This window comes from Trachypithecus francoisi, unplaced genomic scaffold, assembly GCF_009764315.1.
Source record: "Trachypithecus francoisi isolate TF-2019V2 unplaced genomic scaffold, Tfra_2.0 Lachesis_group7, whole genome shotgun sequence".
Classification (NCBI taxonomy): Eukaryota; Metazoa; Chordata; class Mammalia; order Primates; family Cercopithecidae; genus Trachypithecus; species Trachypithecus francoisi.
Window position 1 is genome coordinate 65,684,027 of NW_022681472.1, and position 22,921 is coordinate 65,706,947.

The 22,921-nt window shown below is 35.8% G+C and overlaps 1 protein-coding gene across 1 annotated transcript in view; it reads left to right on the forward strand.

Annotated features, from left to right (window-relative positions):
- Nucleotides 1-22,921, forward strand: part of PKHD1L1 (PKHD1 like 1) — a 162,034-nt gene that overhangs the window by 124,145 nt on the left and 14,968 nt on the right. The window contains exons 61-72 of the mRNA XM_033203683.1: nt 305-434; nt 1,211-1,332; nt 2,997-3,087; nt 6,558-6,706; nt 6,789-6,911; nt 7,473-7,584; nt 7,664-7,780; nt 13,276-13,441; nt 16,608-16,840; nt 17,047-17,214; nt 19,763-19,920; nt 22,397-22,532. Coding sequence (XP_033059574.1) covers nt 305-434; nt 1,211-1,332; nt 2,997-3,087; nt 6,558-6,706; nt 6,789-6,911; nt 7,473-7,584; nt 7,664-7,780; nt 13,276-13,441; nt 16,608-16,840; nt 17,047-17,214; nt 19,763-19,920; nt 22,397-22,532 — 1,705 coding nt within the window. The remainder of the gene's footprint in view (nt 1-304; nt 435-1,210; nt 1,333-2,996; nt 3,088-6,557; nt 6,707-6,788; nt 6,912-7,472; nt 7,585-7,663; nt 7,781-13,275; nt 13,442-16,607; nt 16,841-17,046; nt 17,215-19,762; nt 19,921-22,396; nt 22,533-22,921) is intronic.

Consider the following 22,921-nt stretch of genomic DNA (forward strand, 5'->3'; position numbering starts at 1 on the left):
TAACATTTTATAAGTGATAATAGGAATATAAATGCATAGAAAAGCACTTGAGAATTTTGAATCTGCATTTAAAGTAAGCATATATATTTAATATATCTAATAATAAATTCAGATATATGGAAATTTGCATATTTTATATATGGATATATTAAGACTTATGGAGAAATCATCTTTAAGAGAAAGCGAATTGAGTATTGATGATTAATCAAGGTTTGTTTACTGAAAATAATTTACTTCAATTTTTTTGTTTAAATATACTGTAATTTTATTTTTAAAATGTTCTCTGTATCCCAATGTTTTATAGATTCAAGAACATGGATCATCCTATATTCGAGGTTGTGCTTTTCACCATGGCTTCTCTCCAGCAATTGGTGTATTTGGGACAGATGGATTGGACATAGATGACAACATAATTTACTTTACAGTGGGAGAAGGTAATATAATAATATTTTGGTCCAAATTACATGTCCTGTGGAGGCTTTCTTATCTGTAAACTCTAGAGCCATACTGCCCAATTGATCTTTCTGTGAGGATGGAAATGGTCTATATTTATGCTGTCTAATAATAGTGACTACTAAATCACATGTGTCTATTGAGCACTTGAATTATGGCTAGGAGCTGAATTGTGACTGAAGAAATGAATTTTTAATTGTAATGGAACATAATTTAATTGCACTTAATATACATTTAAATAGCCACATGTGGCTATGGCTATCATATTAGACACTATAGCCCTATAACATGGAAGAATTTTTACCAGACCACATTCTTATATGAGTTATCTAATCACTAATTATTTAAATGTAATACTCCTCACATATAAATCACAAATATTATTACAAATAAAGGTTATATACAACTTTAGGCATATTATATTGATTTTTGTCAGTATAAAGTATAATAAATTTATTTAATTTATATAAAAGCTGTGGGTTTGTTAAATAAAATCTGAGATGGACCCTGTGAACCCACATATTTAACAAGCACCCCAGAAGATTCTAATTCAGGTAGTCTATTAAAGAGGGAGAGTTCATTATCAAAGAGTTCAGAGGAATCTTTCAAAAATCTAAGAGGATCATTTGTCAGGCTCAAAGTAGAAAAATAATTTTATGGAAAAATCAAAAGACATTACTCATAATAGTCGTTTCAAATTGACTTATGTATTTTGGGGATTTTCTTTCCTTTTCTACTTTTTTTTTTTTTTTAACAGGCATAAGAATATGGGGGAATGCCAACCAAGTCCGAGGGAATTTGATTGCACTTTCGGTTTGGCCAGGAACCTATCAGAACAGAAAAGATTTAAGTTCAACTCTCTGGCATGCAGCAATTGAGGTAGTGAGAACAAATTTATAATTATACTAACATAATTATATCAGTGATTGAAAAAATATAATAAAATGAGCTAACTAAAGGAGTGAATGCACTTTTAAAAAGATGATGTAAGTTTCGGTAGCCATTGGTGTATTTTTTTCTGTTGATGTCTATTGGCTTAAATAGTTCTCTTACCTCCTTTCTTCTCCAACATTATTTCAAGTTCCAGTACAAGGTCTCTTTGCTGCTACTACTCAACTGAGTGCTTTGGGCATATTACTACTTAATTCTGAATTTAGTTTCCTCCCTAAAAATGAAAATAGACAATGAAATCTCTAAAATCCTTTTCTCATCTAAAATGGTCATGATTCTACATGCAAGGTTATTATACTTATCTGATATTACTAATTGGAACCTTCTTGTTTCCCATGAAGTTTCTTCAATTATTGTAAGTGTTTGTTTAGATATAGAGTAAGATTACAAACAAGAAAAGAAAAAGTGGAGGTGATAGCTTCCTCCTGCCTTTACCTATGACATAGAATCGAAAGAAATTAAAAATAGTTACCTTTGAAAGATGGGATAAGGATTGAGTTTTTTTTTTTTTTCTCACAACTATTAATTAATACCTTAAGGTAAAATCTGAAAACTGAAATTTAGTACACATTTATGAGGTAAAAATTATCTCTTTTTATCTGTTTATACATATTAAATGTCAATTCCAAATCTTTAAGGCTATTTGTGTCTTTTGAAAGAAAGGGTACTTAACTGACATTTATGAATTCATGTGACTCTATTTTTATCAAAATGTTTAAAAATAAGTGTGTTTAATATGATTGCAACTTTTGACTGTTTTGCTGACACCATAGGCAAGAATGATATGTGTGCTGTATGCTTCCATTTTTTTCTACTTTGACTTGGCTTATAAAATAAAATTGTTTAGTAATTACCTAACACTCATGCTAACCTACTTTGTGATTATAGCAAACGTTATGTAAACTAGTCAATGTCTCCACTGAATCTTATGATCCACTGTCATTGCCTTAGTTGTCTTTTTTAAAATAAATTAATCAAATTGGTAACAAAACATAACTAAAAAGAGCCTGTAAAAAGAGCTTGCACCTGTAATCCTAGCTACTTGGGAGGTTAAGAGGACTGCTTAAGCTTAGGAGTTTGAGACCTACCTGGGCTACATAGCGAGACCCTGTCTCAAAAAAAAATATATGTATATATATAATTTTATATGAATATATATTTATATTAAACAAATATAAATATAATATATAAATATATATTTATCACTTTTTCAGTGATCACAAATTCCTGAAAAAAGTATTAACATTCCTGTTACCTTGTTATAATACTGGAACTTGTTCTGTGCCTTGTAAATTTTAAACCACATTCAGTGGATTTTGTGACTGAAATAAGAAATAATCTCTTTAATGTAGTTTTTAAATGAAGTCCAGGCTATAGTACTTAATGATGGTTTTACACCAAGAACCTAGTGTAATTTCAATACATCACTTATAATGAAGTTTGAATGGGGTAAATAATAAATTAAATTTTAGCTCCTGAAAATGTAGTCATAATTAAAAGTTTTCATAAGTATATTGTCATATACTTACTCTCAATTTATACAAATGTTTACTAGCCTGATGCACAGTATTTTTTTTAAATCATTGCACTAGATAAATAGAGGGACCAATACAGTTTTACAGAATAATGTAGTTGCTGGATTTGGAAGAGCAGGATACCGCATTGATGGTGAACCTTGCCCAGGTAAGTCTTTTAAACCACGAATCGCTAAAATTAGGAAATAACTTGTCCAAAATTGTTAAAATAAATAATTATTGTTTGTTAATTCAATATATAATATCTTTTCCTTCTGGTCACTGAAATAACTCAACAAGATAAATTATTTCAAGATAACATTGGATCTAAAAAAAAAATAGGTTTCTAAGGAAAACTTTATTTTTCCAAGTTTATGATCCCAAAACTCCAGCAGCAACTTGAGTTCTTTTTTTTTTTTTTTTTTTTTTTTTTTTTTGAGGCGGAGTCTCGCTCTGTCGCCTGGACTGGAGTGCAGTGGCCGGATCTCAGCTCACTGCAAGCTCCGCCTCCCGGGTTTACGCCATTCTCCTGCCTCAGCCTCCCAAGTAGCTGGGACTACAGGCGCCTGCCACCTCGCCCGGCTAGTTTTTTTTGTATTTTTAGTAGAGACGGGGTTTCACCGTGTTAGCCAGGATGGTCTCGATCTCCTGACCTCGTGATCCGCCCGTCTCGGCCTCCCAAAGTGCTGGGATTACAGGCTTGAGCCACCGCGCCCGGCCTTGAGTTCTTGATTTGGTCGGCATTGGGACAGTAAGTACCTCATCCCACCACCATTTTTACAAAAACAGCACTTATTATAGAGATACATGTTGACATACCCCATTATTTTAACTTCTACTTTGATAGAATAAATGCTCACTATTCATATGTTAAACCTGCATGCATCAAAAAGTCAATGAACATGAACAGACACTTCTCAAATATAGATTTCTCTATATTAGATTAGTAAAAATTAAGAACTAACTGAGCATCTACTCTTTTGACAAGGCTGTAGGGAAAGCAAAACATTTACAACTTGCTGGTTGAAGGACAAAACAATATCATCTCTGCTTAGGGTAACATGACAACATCTACCAAAATAACACATGCATTTACCTTTGACTCAGCATTTCCACTTCTATGAATCTAGCTAACAGTTGCCGTTACAAACTTAGAAAATTATTTATGAACAAGGTTATTCATCACAGCATTGTCTGTACTAGCAGAAAACCGAAAGCCACTTTGTGTCCCCCCATGCTGGAATAGTTATATAAAGTCATACGATGGAACACTAGACTACTCGAAGAAAGAAGGCAGAAGAGTTCAATGTATTGATATGAAGAACTCTCTAGAATATTCTTAAGTGCTAACTGGAGAGTGCAAAATAGTTTATATAATACTATTTTAGGTATAATACATATAAAATATGTTTTGTGGAAGAAAGGGAAGGAATCAGAATGTATATGGTATTTGTATTTACATAAGAAAAGTATAAAAATCATAGAAAGTAATTGGGAACAAGGGAACTCAGTACTTATAATTGTATACTTTTCCAATAACCTCTATATTTTCAACCATGTAAATAAATTATTACGAGATCAAAAAAGTAAACTACATAATAAATATGCAGACTTTACCCCTCAAGAAATTTAAAGAAAGTTAAAGAAAATGGGACTTTCTCTGGGAAATGTAGGTCCCTTCCAGAATTGATATAAAAAAAAAAAAAAACTCAGTATAGTTACTTTTTAACAGCTTTATTTGGCATGATTTATATAGCATGAAATTCATCTTTTAAAAAATATACTAGTTAAAAGTGTGTTTATTTTTAAGATTCTTTGAATCAGCATTTTTTTCCATCAATTCAAACATTTTTAGACTTAAGCGGGTTTTATTCTTGTGCAAAATACGTTTTGAAGGAATAAAAACTATTTTGTCAACATACTTAACTGATTCCTTGATATATGCTCTTGTTAAATATTTTAGTTCCCAACCACTTGAAGTGGCTTTTCTTTGGCTTAAAATTTTAAAATATGCAATTTCTTTACAACTTCAACAAAGTTACCCTTATGGATTTTTCAACATCAAAATGTGATCTTTGAATATGAGTATTTACTAGTATGTATAATGCTATATAATGCATTTTTCACTGACTATGTTGATATTCCTAAATAATTGAGACTATTTATAAGGAGATTTTGGAGTTATAGCAACTGAAATATGAAACTTCACAGAGGAATGAAGCATTTACGTTCCTGTAATGGTACATCAATTTATTCAATCCATCCCCCAGACAAGAGTCTGGGAAGCTCTGGATAGTGATATACACCAGGTTCAGGGGTGAAACCCTATCTGTCCATGCATCTATTATTGTGTGACTCTAAGGGAGAGAAATGTAAAAATCTTCTTATGCAGGAAAATTATCAAAACCAGGAAGATCATAAATAAAATGTAAAACCCAAAGGACTAGGAAGAAGGGAAAATCAATAGAAGATTAAAGGAAACAGATACCAGGGAACCTGAACAGGAGAGCTGGTATTAAGTACAATTTAGGAGGTGGTGCTGCTCTTTATAGACAGTTTTCCAATTCATTACTGTTTGGGGAGGCAGTTATTAAGGTTATTGAACTGATTTGGACATAAGTAAAACTTTCATTAAAATCCCCTTTGTTCTATATATTAATAATGAGTATAGTTGCCATTTATTGAGAGTATTTGCTATGCACTTTATGTGGGTGATTTCATTTTATTTTGAAACAATTCTGAATTAATCATTAAAACTTTTTACATATGAGGAAACTAAGGTCCTAAAACAACTTTCCCAAGATAATACATACACCAATTGTTAAAATATTTAAAACCACCTATCTCTGTACAACCTTCTAGGCTCCAAGAAATGATGGTGAATGAGCTAGGTGCAATGTCTTCTCTCATGAAGCTTACATATTACTGGGAGAGAAGAGATGGATAATTCACAAATAATTAATAATAAAAATATCAAGTGAAAGGAATTTTAATTGCAATGTAAAGTGACTGAGGTGTTATTTTGAATCAAGTATTTAGGGAAGATCTTTTAAGGAAGTGACATTTGACTTGAAAATGGGATGGCCAGAAGGACAGAGCAATGGAAAGATGTTTAGGGGGAGCATTTCACAGACAGTAAGCTGTACCATTGTGTTTCAAGTTTAGGCTTATTTGTATCTAAATCCCATTCTCTTCCTAATTAAATTAATGTTTACTTTAATCAGACAAAATAATGTAAGGGTGTTAAGACTAAATTTTGTAAATGAGTATACAGTTATTTTAGATAACAGTGAAGAGACTAGTTAGACAAAATTAACTACTAATTAGAATAAGCCAGGCGAGGTGGGGCATGCCTGTAGTCCCAGCTACTCAGGAGGCCAAGGCAGGAAGATGGCTTGAGTTTGAGACCAGTTTGAGCAACATAGTGAGACTCCATCTTGAGAACATTTAAAGAAAGACACTAAATAGAGTGAACCATAAATGGCAGAGCCATAAAAATATTTGATCATATTAAACCTGATATCAGAATTATATATGCAATTTTGAAAAGAATTTTGTTAACTTTAACTGATACTGCTTATTAAAACTATGTGACATGAATTGTAGCGTTCATTCTCTGGTTCTATATTTCCTTCCAAGGCCAGTTTAATCCCGTGGAAAAGTGGTTTGACAATGAAGCCCATGGGGGTTTATATGGTATCTATATGAACCAAGATGGTCTTCCTGGATGTTCTCTTATACAAGGATTTACCATTTGGACATGCTGGGATTATGGAATTTATTTTCAGGTAATTATGATTAAAGATGGTTATTGTTTATTTTGTTTTATGATTGTCCTTAGTATTATGTAACCTGTAAATTCTGTTGCAGACCACAGAGAGTGTGCACATTTATAATGTGACCCTGGTTGACAATGGAATGGCCATTTTTCCAATGATTTACATGCCAGCTGCTATATCACACAAAATTTCCAGTAAAAAAGTACAAATTAAGGTAAGAAATTAATACAGCCACACCATGGGGAAAAAAATAACTCAGAGAAGGGTAGAATTACTGAAGGACTAATAAGAATAATCTCCTTAACTTCTATCTGTCTCACCTATACCTCCCTGCCTTTGTTCCCACTGCCCTCTGCTTAAAAAACTGTTCATTCTTATCCCCCCTCCTCCCTTCCCTCTTCTTGTTTATCACCTGCTGATCTTGCAATAGTAATTTTCACTCCCTCTATGAAGTTTTTTCTGAGCTAGTTTAGGTGGTAATGACACTTCCTCCACCTTTGTGTTCCTTCTGTTCCCTGGATGTATTTATCACAGAAACATAATATGTCCTTATATATAATTATTTACACGTCTGTCTTCCCTCTCCTATTCTCAGTGTTTTTCCAGTTGGGGTTGCAATCACACCTTTTTCATCTTTGTTTAATGAATGATCCACTTTTTGAATTTATACTTTGTGTTTTATTTACTACAGTAGAATTCAGTATTATTCATTATCATGTTTTATTTTAGTAAGAGCTATTATTAATGCTATATTGGTTGGCTTATTTCCAAACAGAGTTCATTAATTGTTGGAAGTAGCCCTGGGTTTAATTGCTCTGATGTCCTAACTAATGATGATCCCAACATTGAACTCACTGCTGCTCATCGGAGTCCTAGATCTCCATCAGGTGAAAAATTTGAAACTTTAATGTTGGTATTCATATGAGTGCGTATTCAATTTTCATTAACTTTTTTTTTTGGTAAAAGGTGGGAGAAGTGGGATTTGTTGGCCTACCTTTGCTTCAGCTCATAACATGGCACCCCGAAAGCCCCATGCAGGGATCATGAGTTACAATGCCATCAGTGGCCTTTTGGACATCTCAGGCAAGTACACAATCTTTTACAAATCTTCTCAATGAATTTCTGTAAAGAATATATAGAGGGTAACTAATAATGTTTCATTGTTAGTAAAAATGATTTAAGTCAGTTTTTACAGCAATCTGCTCAATATGACAAATCAGACATAGAGTCAATTTCGAGAATGGTTCCTTGGCAGGATTCTTATACTGTATGTTGAAGAATTGATGTTAAATTTTCCTTCTAAAACAACAACAACAACAAAACACCGTATTGTGATTTAATATTAATTGATTTGTATAATTTTAAAAGCCCTTTCATGTAAGTAGGATTATATATTATCATCCCCTTTTAAAATTTAAGAACCTTAAGCTCATAGAACTTTAGTGCCTGGCCAAATTCCCACAGCTATTTGCAGAGCTAGGATTAGCATCAAAATCGTCTGATTCAAACTCCACTACTCTTTCACTGAACCAGGATGGCTGCTTAGAAATGTAAAATAATTATATAGAAATTAATGTAGTAAACACATCAATTATTTTCTTTGGCCTATTAAATAACACTGTGCATTTCCTGTTGTAATGGAGCAAGTCTCCCTTCCAGGATAATTTTAACCAGTGTCTCTTTGAAGAAAGTAGTTCAATAAGTTAGACATCTAAGTTTTCACAGATTCTTCCTCACAGTTTAGATCCCAGAAATGTGAAACAAATGGGCAACATTTTTAAGTGTTAATTGCAATGATGATACCCTTGGAGGAAATTGTATAACATGCTACATAGGTTGTAATTGAACATATATGGCTTTTAATAAATAATATGCTCCAGAATATTATAAATATCATGTGGCAATGAAACTGCCCTTATGAAATGAAGCCTTAAAATTGAAGTTTATGGAAAGAACACAAATAACTATTATTCTTTCATAAGACACAGTCTTTTAAAATAACATATAAAAGTTAGTTGACTTAGATTCCCTAGAAACAGCCTTAGATGAGGACTTTTATATTAGTGGCTTCTTGGAATGCCTAGTAGAAAGGGAAGGAAGAGAACAGGACAAGGGAAGTTGCTAAGCAAGGATGTGACATGAGCTGTAGGGTAGCTTCACTTGATGCCACTGGGAAACTCTGGAGTGTAAGTTAAAATTGCCATGGAGTTGATCTCACATTTGGCGAGGTGGGTGGGGGACAGGAGTCATTTGTATCCCCATGTTAATTTTTGGGTACAGCTGCCCCTATGGGGAGGACCTTAATTTCCCAGGTATGTGGCTCCTTTTTGGCTAAGCTAATTGTCTGGGAAAAAGGAGAGTTGTTAACAGCCAATTATTCAAAGAGATGAGAGATGGGTGTACCAGCCTGTATCCACTTCAGTCCTCTCTTGGGACGCCTGGGATCTACTTGCTTTTTTCATTGTTAGTTATATTAAGTTATTCTACCAGGACACGATTACTCCCAAATTCTGCATGGTCACAATTTCTGGGAAAAACTTTAAGAAGTGGGTTGGTGGCCACATTGCCACAGCTGGTCCCTAAACCATAAATAATACTCATCATTTCTCTCATCTATCGCCCTTTCTAAATTTCTGTCTTCTCTGGCTAACACTTCTGCTTGTCAAGATGGCTTGCTTGGTAGAATGGCTCAGACCCTTATCCCTGTTATAAATAGGCCCCTGGTCCATGGTAGCTCATGCCTGTAATCCCAGTACTTTGGAAGGCCAAGGCAGATGAATCATGAGGTCAGGAGTTCGAGACCAGCCTGGCCAACATGGTGAAACCCTGACTCTACTAACAATACAAAAAAATTAGCTGGGTATAGTGGTGGGTGCCTGTAATCCCAGCTACTTGGAAGGCTGAGGCAGGAGAATCGCTCGAACCTGGGAGGCCGAGGTTGCAGTGAGCCGAGATCACACCACTATATTCCAGCCTGGGCAACAGAGTGAAACTCTGTCTAAGAAACAAAAAAAGTCCCTGGTTTCTGTGCCTTTATGAAGCCATAACTTCTGTACTTGCCATTTTACAACTAATAGTGGGCATATACCCTGGTGGATCATGTGAGTGCATCCTGCCTTCATTCTATAGAATAGGCCTACCTCTGCATGGTGATCAGGGTCAGTTACTTCTGCCAGATGGTAAAGCTTTCTTTGTCTGATGAGCAGCCTGAAGTAACCATGAGGTAGGTATAGCTTTATTTTTTTTGAGTCACTTACTGTATGTCCTGTGGAAAACACGTCTCATCTGAGAACTAAGACCTCCAGACTCATAGAACCTAAAATTTTACTATTGGAAACACAAGTTTCCCAAGTGAACTTCTAGGGATAATGGTGAAAAAAGTTACTCCTACTCCTTGCCTTTGGTACCAGCACCCACGTATTCTATATTTTTGATATTTACCACTATATAATGTCTTTTGTTTTAGGTTAACAACACGTTTTGCAGGTTGTCATTTCCAAAGCTGACAGCTCAGCTGTGCCTTCAAGAGTCTATTCCACCAGTCTGTTGGAGTGATTCTCCAGATGCTATATTATATGATTGGAGCAATTCTTCCATTGTGATCCCATTGTCTTATGCTCATTCCTGTACCTATTTTGTTGAACATGAGATCTTTGGTCTAGGGTGATGTTATGCAGGAGCTCATGCCATTAGATCACTTTGTGAGTCCTAGTATGGTGGTGCTAACTGAAGCCCTATAAGAAAAAAAGAAACTCACACCAGGAATACATGTCAGTACTACTCAGCATGAATTGTTACCCTTTCTAGGGTGGAATAAATCCAGTGTCACCAACTTTAAGTAATTGTTTGATTTCCTGAGGAATGGTAATATACTAAATACTTTATTTTAATTTCTGTGCCGGGCAATTTGGGTCAGACATTAAGTAGTGGAAGTAGCTCCACTAACCTTGGAAAGAAGAAGGCCATGCTGTTGGAGCCATGTATAGCCTCCATCTCCACCAAAAAGGCTACTCAGTTCATAAGCTGATTTGTAAGGGCTGGGGTGGCTGAGGACAGAGATTAACTGACATTTGTTGGACAAATCATCCTGCCCATTTGCTTTTTCAGGTACTCTTCTGTATTGAATGCTTATTGGTAGGCAATAGCATGCCTTTTGTACCCATTTTGACAGATCTAGCCACAAGATTTTTTCCTGAACATCCAGTGTACTTTCTTACAGGCCCCTTACCAATCAGCTAAGCCACTCATCACTACCCAGGAGTCTATATTTATCCTTACCTTCGATAAGTTCTCTCTCCACAAAAAGTAGATGATCCTGTGTACCACCCAAATTTCTCTTAATTGGAAAGATCTTCCCACACCACACCACCCCACCCCACACTCATTCAAGGCCACCTCTGAGTTGGGCTGAAATGCATTGGAATTATATAATACATCCATTTCAATATTCCCATTTTTGAGCCTTTGACTTGCATTTTTCTCACAACATGTCATGGAAATTTGGACATTTCTACTTAATGTGTGCCATCACTATTTCCAAGCTTTTAAAAGTCATTCCAGCAACATATTAAAACTGGCCATACTAGTGTATAATTCCCTTGGAACAGGTCCTGTGGAAGATAAGATTTGTCTTGTAAGGCTCTGTTGAGGTCCCTGATGATTTTAAGCAAGTAGAGCAGGAAGTTACTCTCTAATAAGGAGTATACCATTTATACACATCCAGAGCATTCAGCACATTCTGAGACTTCGAGGTCCAAGTAGCTCTTCCCATATATCTCCATCTAACTTAGCATCCCACTTTGTTTCTGTCAGGGCCTTTGATGTAGGGGATTTGGTAGGGCTCAGAACCCAACCATCTCTTAAGTTGTAAGGTTCTGCTAATCTTACACTTATATCCTGAGATTTGCTTTGAATTTGTGAATGACCATTATAGTTTCATTTTCTTTCTTCAAATCATCAATAAAGTAGAAGCAGAAATGGAATTCTTATGCAAGTGGATTATTGAAGGTATGCTCTGAAGAGAAAGGGAGTGAAAGAAGTATTAGAATAGGGCAGAGGCAAGGAGTTAAGCAAGGATATGACCTCAACTGAAGTCCAGCTTCTTCTACCTGATACTTCAGAGAGCTGTGGAGTGTAAATTGTGCCAAATACTTTTCCCACATTGAGGCAAAAGGTTCTTCCATATGTCTTGTCAGTCAGGCATAGCTACTTGTGGCAATGGAAGGGAGTACATAATCTGTCAGTTGAGGGAACTATCAAGTGGCTAAGGGCAATTCTTTAGAGAAGACAGCAGCTGGCCAGGTGCAGTGGCTCATGCCTATAATTCCAGCACTTTGGGAGGCCAAGGTGAGTGGATCACTTGAGGTCAGGAGTTTGAGGCCAGCCTGGCCAACATGGTGGAACCCCATCTCTACTGAAAAAATACAAAAGTTAACCAGGCATGGTGGCAGGCACCTGTAATCCCAGCAACTTGGGAGGCTGAGGCAGAATCGCCTGAACCCAGGAGGTGGAGGTTGCAATGAGCCACGATCACACCGCTGGACTCCAGCCTGGGCGAGAGAGTGACATTCTATTTCAAAAAACAAAAACAGAAGACTGCAGCTATGAGTGGTTTGCAGCCAATACTTACAGGAGGAACTAGGTGTTGGGTGCACTGACCCAGTAAAGAAGATCTGGGCAGGGCACAAACAGCATCTGCTACTGTGATATTTTATTAATACTCATCTACAGGTTTGTATTCCTGTATATAGACTCTTCTTAGGAGGAAATATAATTAAGAAGAGGCATAGATAAAACATAACTGATTTAAGAATTTTAGAGGTCACCTTTTGCTTTTCTGTTTAGAGTTATTGGATTTTAAGTACAATGGAGATTAAGTTTTTGGATCCAATCAATTTTGTCTTTTAGCCATGTAATATATACAAAGAAGCCAAGGGAAAAATAGTGGTTCATTTATCTTAGCTGGATAACCCCCCAAATGTAGAGACTTTAAACAACCATTTAGCTCATGATTCTGTGGATTGTCAATTTGGGCTTTGTTCAGCTGGATAGTTTTTCTGCTGGTCTCACCTGGTCTTGTCCATTAGGTGCCGTCAGTTTACAGGATGGCTATGGGCTGGTTAGTCTAGGATAGCCTTACTTCCATGTCTGGTGGTTGGTGCTTGCTGACAGTTGGTGCTGGCCATTAGCTGGGGTGATAAGAGTGATAGAGCCACATGTATCCCAGGCGTACTCATATGTTGGAAGTCACAGAATTCCCTGGAACACTAAGAAAGAGCAAGCTCCAATATGCAAGCGCTCTCCAGATCTCTGTTTATGCTGTGATTGCTATTGTCCCATTGGCCAAACCGTTACATGGCCAAGCCCGGAGAAAATATGGGTGATCATTACCTAGTGATATGAATATTGGTAGGCAACAGGCTCCCACAAATAGTGGTAGACTTATTTACCATATCAGGCAAGAGCTGCATGTTTAAGGTAGTGACAAAAGATGTGTTTGGCAGAATGTGCATTAAATAAATCTGATTTTATCACTTTCTTTAGAGAAAATAATCACTTATCTATTATTTATGTTTTAGGTTCAACATTTGTTGGATTTAAGAATGTTTGTTCAGGGGAAACTAATGTTATATTCATTACTAACCCTTTAAATGAAGATTTACAGCATCCAATCCATGTGAAGAATATAAAACTGGTTGATACTACTGAACAATCAAAAATATTTATACATAGGCCTGATATAAGGTAAAATACATAAAAATTGTGGTTTTTCTATCTTTATAGTTTTTCATTCTCACTTCCTCCTGCTCAAGATCTAAGTTGGCATATTAAAATAACTACCAGTTTTTATGAAACTTTAATGAGCATTATGAAAATTAAGACCATTTAATAAGGTAAATCTAAATGCTCTCAGTTGAGTTTTAAAAACTGGGCTTTAACATACATGTTTTCTCCCATTGCTTTGTGCGTGTGTGTGAATCATCAATAATATCATCATTGTTAAATATGAAAGCTATAGATGGGGTCTGAAGTGTGTTCTACTTTAATATTTTTCCATTTAAGAGCAGGCATAATGCACCTGTAGTTCCAGCTACTCAGGAGTTTGAAGCAGGAAGATTGCTTGAGCCCAGGAGTTTAGGACATCCTGGAAAATACCTCTGCCACTCAGGCTGGAGTGCAGTGATGCTATCATGGCTTACTACAGACTCAAACTCTTGAGTTCAAGCAATACTTCCACCTCAGCAAGCAGCTGAGACTACAAGCACATGCCACTATGCCTGGCTTAGTTAACTAAGTTTTTGTTTGTTTGTTTGTTTTTTGTAGAAACAGGGTCTTTCTATGTTTCCCAAGATGGTCTTGAACTCCTGGCCTCAAGGATTCCTTCTACTTTGGCCTCCCAAAGCACTGGGATTAAAGGCAAGAGCCACATACACATTGTTTTTGTTTGCTTCTCAAGTTAACAGTCATTAATGGACAAGAGATATCTCCTATTATTTCTTCCCTTTTTCTTACCCTTTTTGGTTACCTATTGTTTCCAAAATATCCTATCACAGGCACCCCAAAATGTGCTTGGAAATTAAATGTCAGCCATTATAATCACTGTGATTATAAATACACATAAACTTAGAACAGTGATTTTCTGATCACAAAGGTCAGTTGGTGTCAGGACATTTCCAGAAGCGATCATTTAGATTCTAAGTCATAGAATAATACATCTAATAATTCCTATGTTTTATAAGAAGTACAGACCAGGAATTTAGATATAAGGCAATACTGGAGGAAGAAAAAAAATTATTACTGATCTTTGATCATTTTCAGCTTAGGGGAAGAGAAAAGGAATTATGTTCTGTATTTAAACAGACATCTCAGCCAGTCATGGTGGCTAGTGCCTGTAATCTCAAATTCTGGGAGGCTGAGGCAGGAAGACTGTTTGAGCCCAGGAGTTTGATACCAGCCTGAGCAACATAGGAGATCTCATCTCTACAAAAAAATTAAAAAATAAAAATTAGCTGGGTGTGGTAGTGTGCACCTGTGGTCCTAGCTACTCAGGAGGCTGAGGCAGGAGGATTGCTTGAGCCCAGGAGGTTGAGGCTGCACTCAGCTGTGATCACACCCCTGCACTCCAGCTTGGGCAACAGAGTGAGACCCTGTATCAAAAAAAGGAAGTAGGTACCTCTTCAGATAAATGTAATATTTCATAAATTGACTTCATCTGATTTTGCTTTGCTGACAACCCAACACTTATTTATTTAATTATCGTTGAACTTCAGTGTTTGGGGGTCCATAGAGCCCCTCCTCAGTAGGCAGTTATTATCTCTTATTTACTTGTCACTGAATCTTTCAGTTTCAACATATAATTTTAGAATATAAGTCCTGAAGAAAATACCACAATTTCAAATATGATTTTTCTGAGTTCTGTGCTTGTAGGTGATGCCGTCAGTGCTCTCTCAGATCTTTACTGGGCAGTGTACCCAACCCCCAGATGTTCTCAGTGTTGGCCAATAACAACCCATGGCTTTTCAGAACTTTGCTCTTAGCCAAACAGAACTAGCCATAGGAGTCCAAAGCGCTCCCTTCCACCACCCTGCAGTCCCTGTAAAACGACTGACTAATTCAGGAGTACAAGGCTGGCTGCTTTGTCTTAAGGTGGCAACAACTCTGCTGTGCAGTTTATGTGCCAGAGGTTTTCATGGCATCAGATTAAAGCTATTGGATAAACCACTTCTCTTCTCCCCCTTTTGAGAGGATTCTTTTGGCAATTTACTTGAACAAAAACCCACATCTCAGGCTTTATTTCTTGGGAACCTAAACTAAGAGAACAAAGCCACAACATAAAAGACTGCCACTGGGCATTCTACTCACAGACTTGCTTACAAAAACACATTGCACATACTGGAATACAAAGAACACATGAACTACAAAAATATTTATTAAAATCCTTCTCTAAAGCTTGTATATTATGTAAGGAATAACTTGTTTTAATAACTTCATGTGTTTCTCATAGCAAAAAGGGAGAGCTATTCTAGATACTATTTAATAGATCTGAGCTGTTCACTATTATTTTGTTACTATAACTCTGCCCATGGTATATATCATGGTATTCTATGAGTATATTGTATGTATACCATTTGAATGTATAGTACCTTACACGTTAAGCTGCTGTTTTATGATTATAATCAGGTAACAATCAATCAACACTCCAAGTAACTCAAGATGAGGCCAAAATACCATCTACATTTGAATTGCATGATGAGTTTATCTTACCTCTTATTGTTATCTATAGAATGGTTACTAAAATATGTAGCATAATAAACACAATCCAGATAAATCCATATATCCATAAATAAAGGTCTACAAGAATATATACTAATCTGCAATTGGTGATGAGCCTAAAAGCTTAGAATGGGAAGGTGATAGGGATTGAGCTTTTAATAAATCTTTAGATTATTTTAGAGTAAGCAATACTTTCATAATTTTTAAAGACAAGAAGGAAAGGAAATAATAATAAAGACTTCCCTGCCAACACAGGGATTTTATATGTCTTGTAAAACAGTAATCATTCATCTACTCTCTGGAGAAATGTTAGTATATTGTGAACAATGCACAAATAAGAAATCTATCATTCAACTATATATAGAATAGAAAAGTGGAATTCTGATTTTATATCCCACAGGTATGATTTGTTGTTTTGAAATGTTAATGAATTCATAATCATAGACCAAATCAACACAATGGAAAAGCAGACCTCATTCCAATGCTAATTACATAGGCTACTTGGTCCCACTTTGAAACCTCTCTGAAATAAGATTTAATACATTAATTTTTTTGGATACCCTGTTAGCAAATATTCAAGTATATTCATATTGCTCTCTAGAAACAATGAACTGAATAATTCAACTTTTCTCCTCAGTAAAGTCAATCCATCTGATTGTGTAGACATGGTTTGTGATGCCAAGAGGAAATCTTTTCTTAAAGACATAGATGGCTCCTTTCTGGGGAGTGCTGGTTCTGTGATACCTCAAGCAGAATACGAATGGGATGGAAACAGCCAAGTAGGAATTGGAGACTACAGAATTCCTAAGGCGATGCTCACATTCTTGAATGGAAGTAGAATTCCTGTCACAGAGAAAGCACCTCATAAAGGTTTGTTGGATCTTATTCTGTTGTTAGGCCTTAAACCCATGAAACAAAATATATGTTTTATTTTTAATGACTTATCTACTCAACCAATAACTTATCTTTTCTGCTTCTTAAGCTGGCATAATAAGAAAAAGATGTTATGAGGATTTTTTTACAAAGAGATTTTGTATTATTGCTAATATATATATATATATATAATATGTTTCTAGGAATCATTAGAGATTCAACCTGTAAGTACATTCCAGAGTGGCAGAGCTATCGGTGCTTTGGGATGGAATATGCAATGATGGTTATTGAAAGTCTGGATCCTGACACAGAAACTCGAAGACTTTCCCCAGTGGCTATAATGGGCAATGGTTATGTTGATCTCATTAATGGTAGGTATTCAATATGTATAAACTAGAGTTACTCAAAACATTTGTTTGTTATTAAATGCATGAAGCCATCTCATAAATTATTTACCCCACACAACTAGCAAACGTGAAGCCTTGTTTGCCTTCCATTTGTAAGAATGAGCAATGCGCAGGGAAGAGACTTGATCTTGCAGTACCTCATCGAGGAAAGCGAGGACAGTTATTTAAAATTGGCCATTAAAATAAAAAGAAGAAGGAGGGGAAGAGGGATGGAGAGGAGAGCAAGAAGAAGGGGGAAAGTTATTTCTGGAGTGATCTTCATACTTTATTGATAAGGTGGTACAAGTATTTTGAAGGAAAAAAAGGGTCCAAGTATCTCCAAAAAATACAATTTGCCTAGTGTATATTAAAAATTGATAATGTGTTATTTGGAATACCTGACAAGCAGTATTCTCAGCCTGTTCATGTTTTATTCTCATGAATCTTTGGAAGACTTACATTGCCATCAACAAGTTTTCTCATCTCTAATTCCTTTGATTGTCAAGACCAGTTGGTCAAGCTGTAGCATCAGGTTTCTTCCATTCTGGTCTCAGGAGGCTGTAGCAGAGAAGGAAGGTAATGGTCTCCATGCTCAGGATACCAAGGTTTTTTGAATGAGTAAGATGAACTTCTTAAGGTAGTGAAAACACACACAAGGATTCATCATATATTCTTGAAATGACACCAGGGGCTCAAAACTTAGTCCCTAAACAGGCTTAGATTAGGATCTTTTGTGTGCTGAAAACGTATATAGTTTGGATTAGATAGATTTCTGTGCCCTTGTGGTGTCACAATATGTACTAAAATATTCTAGAAATCAATAAAATATGAATGCTTTAAAAACTTGTTTATAAGAACAGAATGAACTAAATCAGGAGTATTCCAAAGTTTCATGATTCTAGGGCTTTCCTCACTTCTCCCACCCCAATGTGTGCTATGCCTGGTTTCTGTGACCTGCAGTCAACCCAATTTTAGATGCTGCTTTTTGGATTTTATGAAGCAGAGATTATGAGAACAACTTTAGAACTGTAAGTGAATAATGGAGTAATAGAAGAGATCTTTCCAAATAGCTCTGTTTTATATGGTGGAAAAATATTTCATTGTCTTATTTTTACATTTCCCTTTTCTGGCAAGCAATACAAGTTTTCCATTTACAATAATGACAAGACATATTTCTTCAATATGAATTTAAATTTTAAAAAGTGACTATCAGTTTAAAGTCACTGATATGTATATGTAAATGATAGCAGCACAGAAAAATCATGAAGGTGTTAGAAGAATCACTGAAGCTTGGGATGTGCTATACTAGATGGGGAAAAAAAAATTCCCCAAGATAAAAGTTACAGAAAATCACTCACTTCCTTTTTAATATTAATATTAAATTTTATTTATTTTAAAAATATGACTTTTGCCACTTTAAATTTTTATGTTATACATAGATATTTCTTTATGTTTTCAAAACTCACAAAGAAAGTATATTTAAAACTAGGATTTATATTTTGTATGCTAAGGAAAAGGTTAGGCTTTACAGGAGCTTTAGAAGTTTATATTGATTTAAAATTTGATTGAAGTGTACTTATAAATATTGATAATACTTCCAAGTAAGCTAGGAAATAAAGAAAACCTAATGAATAAATACATCAATAAAATTCATTCCATATTTCACTCAATGTTTTATATATGTATAATCTCAGCCACTTTAAAACTAAGTGAAATACAGAAGTTTGTTATGAAAGTCATTTTAAACCTGCTCAGAAAATGTTTGGATTCAGGTAGAAAAGCATTCACTATTTCTTAGCTTTCTAGAGGGTTTGATGGAGTGTTATTTCTTAGGTGGCTTCAGTTAATTAATGATCTCAACATTCTAATGGTACCTGTAGTAACAATTGTCAACAAAAATTTCTTAAATTAAAATTAAAATGGAGGAAGATTAATGACTTGATTAGACGAATGTGTTTGCTGAATTTATACATTAACTATTTTTAAAAAACAAGTGCATGAGTGAAAGAACAAATTAATGAATCAATGGTTCAGGCATTCAGATGTCCCTGTTTTCCAGGTACAGAGCCTATTGTTAACAAACTAACTCTGTTATAGCACATTTCCTAACAAAGAGCCTGAGAAAGTTCAATTCCCATTCAAGCTTTTATTTGGTAGGGAGGAGAAGATCAAGCATTTTCTTCCTCACCATGTGGCCTATGCTTGAATATTATCATTAAAGTAGAGATATATGCAAATCTACTATTTCTCTCAGTGACCTTCCAATACAAATTCTTATTACCACCCTTCTTACCCTGGGCAGTGTAAAAGCAAGGGTGATAGGAAGAAGTTTCTTCTCTGCCTTCCTTTTTAAGCCAAGGTTTGAGAAATAGCTTAGCTGGCTGGGTAACGGTGGATGGGTAATAGGTATAAATGCTGAACTTGCATTTGAACTTGACCATGGCAATTTATTTTAAATACAATTACTCTTCAGATTTTATACTAATAAAATGCATTATATAGGAATATGCACTTTCATTTTGCATGGATTTAGGCCCACAGGATCACGGCTGGTGTGCTGGATATACATGCCAGAGAAGGCTGTCCCTGTTTCACAGCATTGTGGCTCTGAACACATCTTATGAAGTTTACTTCACTGGCACCAGTCCTCAGAATCTTCGACTGATGTTGCTTAATGTTGACCATAATAAGGTAGGGCAAGATGTCTTAAGGGTAATTGCTGTTGATTATTTGCATGTTATTTCTATCTGCTAAGACTTGTATCTCCTCCCTTGTTCTAGCATTGTCAGCCTTACAGCCCATTTCCAAGGATGCATCAGGGTACCACTGAAATTATTATTAGTTTAGACAGTTTTCATTAGCCTGAAGGTACAAGTACCAAGCATCACCATCATCCCCGTGCCATATGCACTTGATTTGGTGCTCCATACATGAGGCATGACAGTGATGCCTATGATTTGCATGATTAACAAGCAAACCTAAATTTTGTACATAAAATTTGAATGTACATAAAAATAATGTACATTCAAAACTGATTACTTAGAATTATGTACTTATTCTTCAATGCTGCTATTACTTATATATGTCAGAAATACACCTTTGGAATTTACTTCAGAGACTGCAGCATGTTATTTTTAATATCTTCAATAATGTCAAGTCTTTGTTGGAAACTGAACTTGGACAGGATAATTAAATTTATATTTAATTAGTATGAAAAGAGTATGCGTTTAACCAGTAGTGTCATAATTCAGATTTTCTTTTCTAAGAATATGAGACTTTAAAGTCCCAGGGTGTTTAATGCGAAGAAAGAATGCTGATAAGGTGAAGCACAGAAAGGAATAGGGGAAGGAGGCACCTGCCCCTTCCCAGGAGAGAGCAGTTCCATCCCTTCGCACCAGATAAAAACTTGGAAGCACTCTTGACTCCTCTCTTTTGCTCACATTCCTCATCCAATCCATCTGCAAGTTGTTTTGAATCTGTCTTCAAAATACCAGAATCTGCCCACTTCTCACCACCTCCAATGCTACTATCCAGTTTGAGCCTTTCCTGGATCATGGTAATTGCCTCCCAATTCCTCTTTCTACTTCCACCTTTGCCCTTCTATAGTCTGTCCTCAACTTAGTAGCCAGATACCTTGAAAATATGTCAGATCACATCTCTCCCATGCCTCAAACCCTGTAACAATTTCCCTATTGGTCTCTGTCCAAGAGTCAGAATCCTCACCATGACCTGTGAGGCCCTATGGGAATCTCTCTCATCCCTGAGCTCTCTGGCTTCTTCTACTCCTCCAGCCCCACTGGGCTCCTTGCTGTTCCTAGGGACACCAAACATGCTACCCACTAGGCCTATGTTTCTCATGTTTGCTTAGCCTCAAACACTCTACCCTAAGTGGCTAAAGTTCCTGTCACCTCAGATTCCACTTTCTCAATAGGCCTCCAAGATCATGCCTTCTTCCTTGGCTCTCCCAAGTTACACGCACCCTGATTTACATTTTTCTTTTCTCCACAGGATTCATCACCATCTACCATGTTTCCTACTTTACCTTTTATTACTTCTATTTTTTGTCTCTCATCACTCTTGAATATAAGCTCAAAGAAGCCAGTGGCTCTTGCCAGCACTTAGAATACCGCATCGCTGAAATAGGAACTCAAAATTTTCTTTTTAAAAAAATCAGAAGAGAATATTTTAACTCTAAAAATGAGAATGGTGACTACAAAGTAATGTGACTGTTAATATTCTGAGCCTCTGAAGACAATATCAAAAGAAGATTCCAGAACTATGTATAGCTTATTAAACTCCATATTAATCCTTCCCTGCTCTTGGAAAAGCCAATCTCTTTATGATCATAGCTGATAGCATGAAATATAAGCAATATAAACATGAAAAATGAATAAAATTGAATCAGAGACGATGGTTATTTTGACATTTATTAGTCTTTCTACCAAATTTTTCTGAGATAAGCATTTTTTTTCCCAACACGAAGTACCTAATTTTGTGTGGCTGCATTATACAGAGTACAGCTAAGTCCCCCTTTCCTTGCTCCTGATATTGAAAGTCTGTATTGTCCTTTGTTGTCTTTTAAATGACCCTTTTTTTAAACTTAGAGATAGTCATCTAATAATTTATCTTATTGTACTTTTCTATTGAGAATGGTCAATTAAGGGTTAAGTTGTACTATCTGTATGAATGGTCGAATGTAAGCCCATTTTAAAATTTTAGTTCATCACTTATCCCAAATCCATAAAAGTTAGGTTTTTGTTTGTTTTGTTTTGTTTTTTTCAGACGGAGTCTCGCTCTGTCACCCAGGCTGGAGTGCAGTGGCGCGATCTCGGCTCACTGCAAGCTCCGCCTCCCGGGTTCCCGCCATTCTCCTGCCTCAGCCTCTGGAGTAGCTGGGACTACAGGCGCCCACCACCTCGCCCGGCTAATTTTTTTGTATTTTTAGTAGAGACGGGGTTTCACCGTGTTAGCCAGGATGGTCTCAATCTCCTGACCTCGTGATCCGCCCACCTCGGCCTCCCAAAGTGCTGGGAGCCACCGCGCCCGGCCAAAACTTAGTTTTAACAGTTTGCAGAAAGTATACAATATTGAAGCATGGTTTAAGTGCTAAATTACAAATATTCTGTTTTATTGCTTTCTTAAGACAAAACTTTTTTTTCTTTATTAGGCTGTTCTAGTAGGAATTTTCTTTTCCACACTTCAACGTTTGGATGTCTATGTGAACAACTCATTGGTCTGTCCAAAAAATACAATATGGAATGCCCAGCAGAAATACTGTGAACTTAATAACCATCTGTACAAAGGTATTTTCTCAAAAAACACAGTACACATGGAGTATGTACTTATTTGTAACATTTTAAATGTCTGATTATTAGTATTTTTAATTCTTTATCTATTGATAATGCAGAAGAAAACAAGTTTTTAGCCACAGTCCACCAAATACTAAGATGTGTTCATTTGTAACATGAGTGTCTTGAAAGATCATTCCTAATGAAACTTATTTATCTGTGCACATGCAGGTATGTTTTTGTTTATCATGGGCATTCTTTTGCTTCCTAAGAATGTTTTCATTTTGCATACGTTGAATTCAGTCCTTCCTATGTTCAGAAGAGATTTTGCTTAAAATTTTCACCTTCTCTTGGCTTTACTTCTATTTCATAGAGGTTAGAGCCTAAATTAATTGGCAGTCATA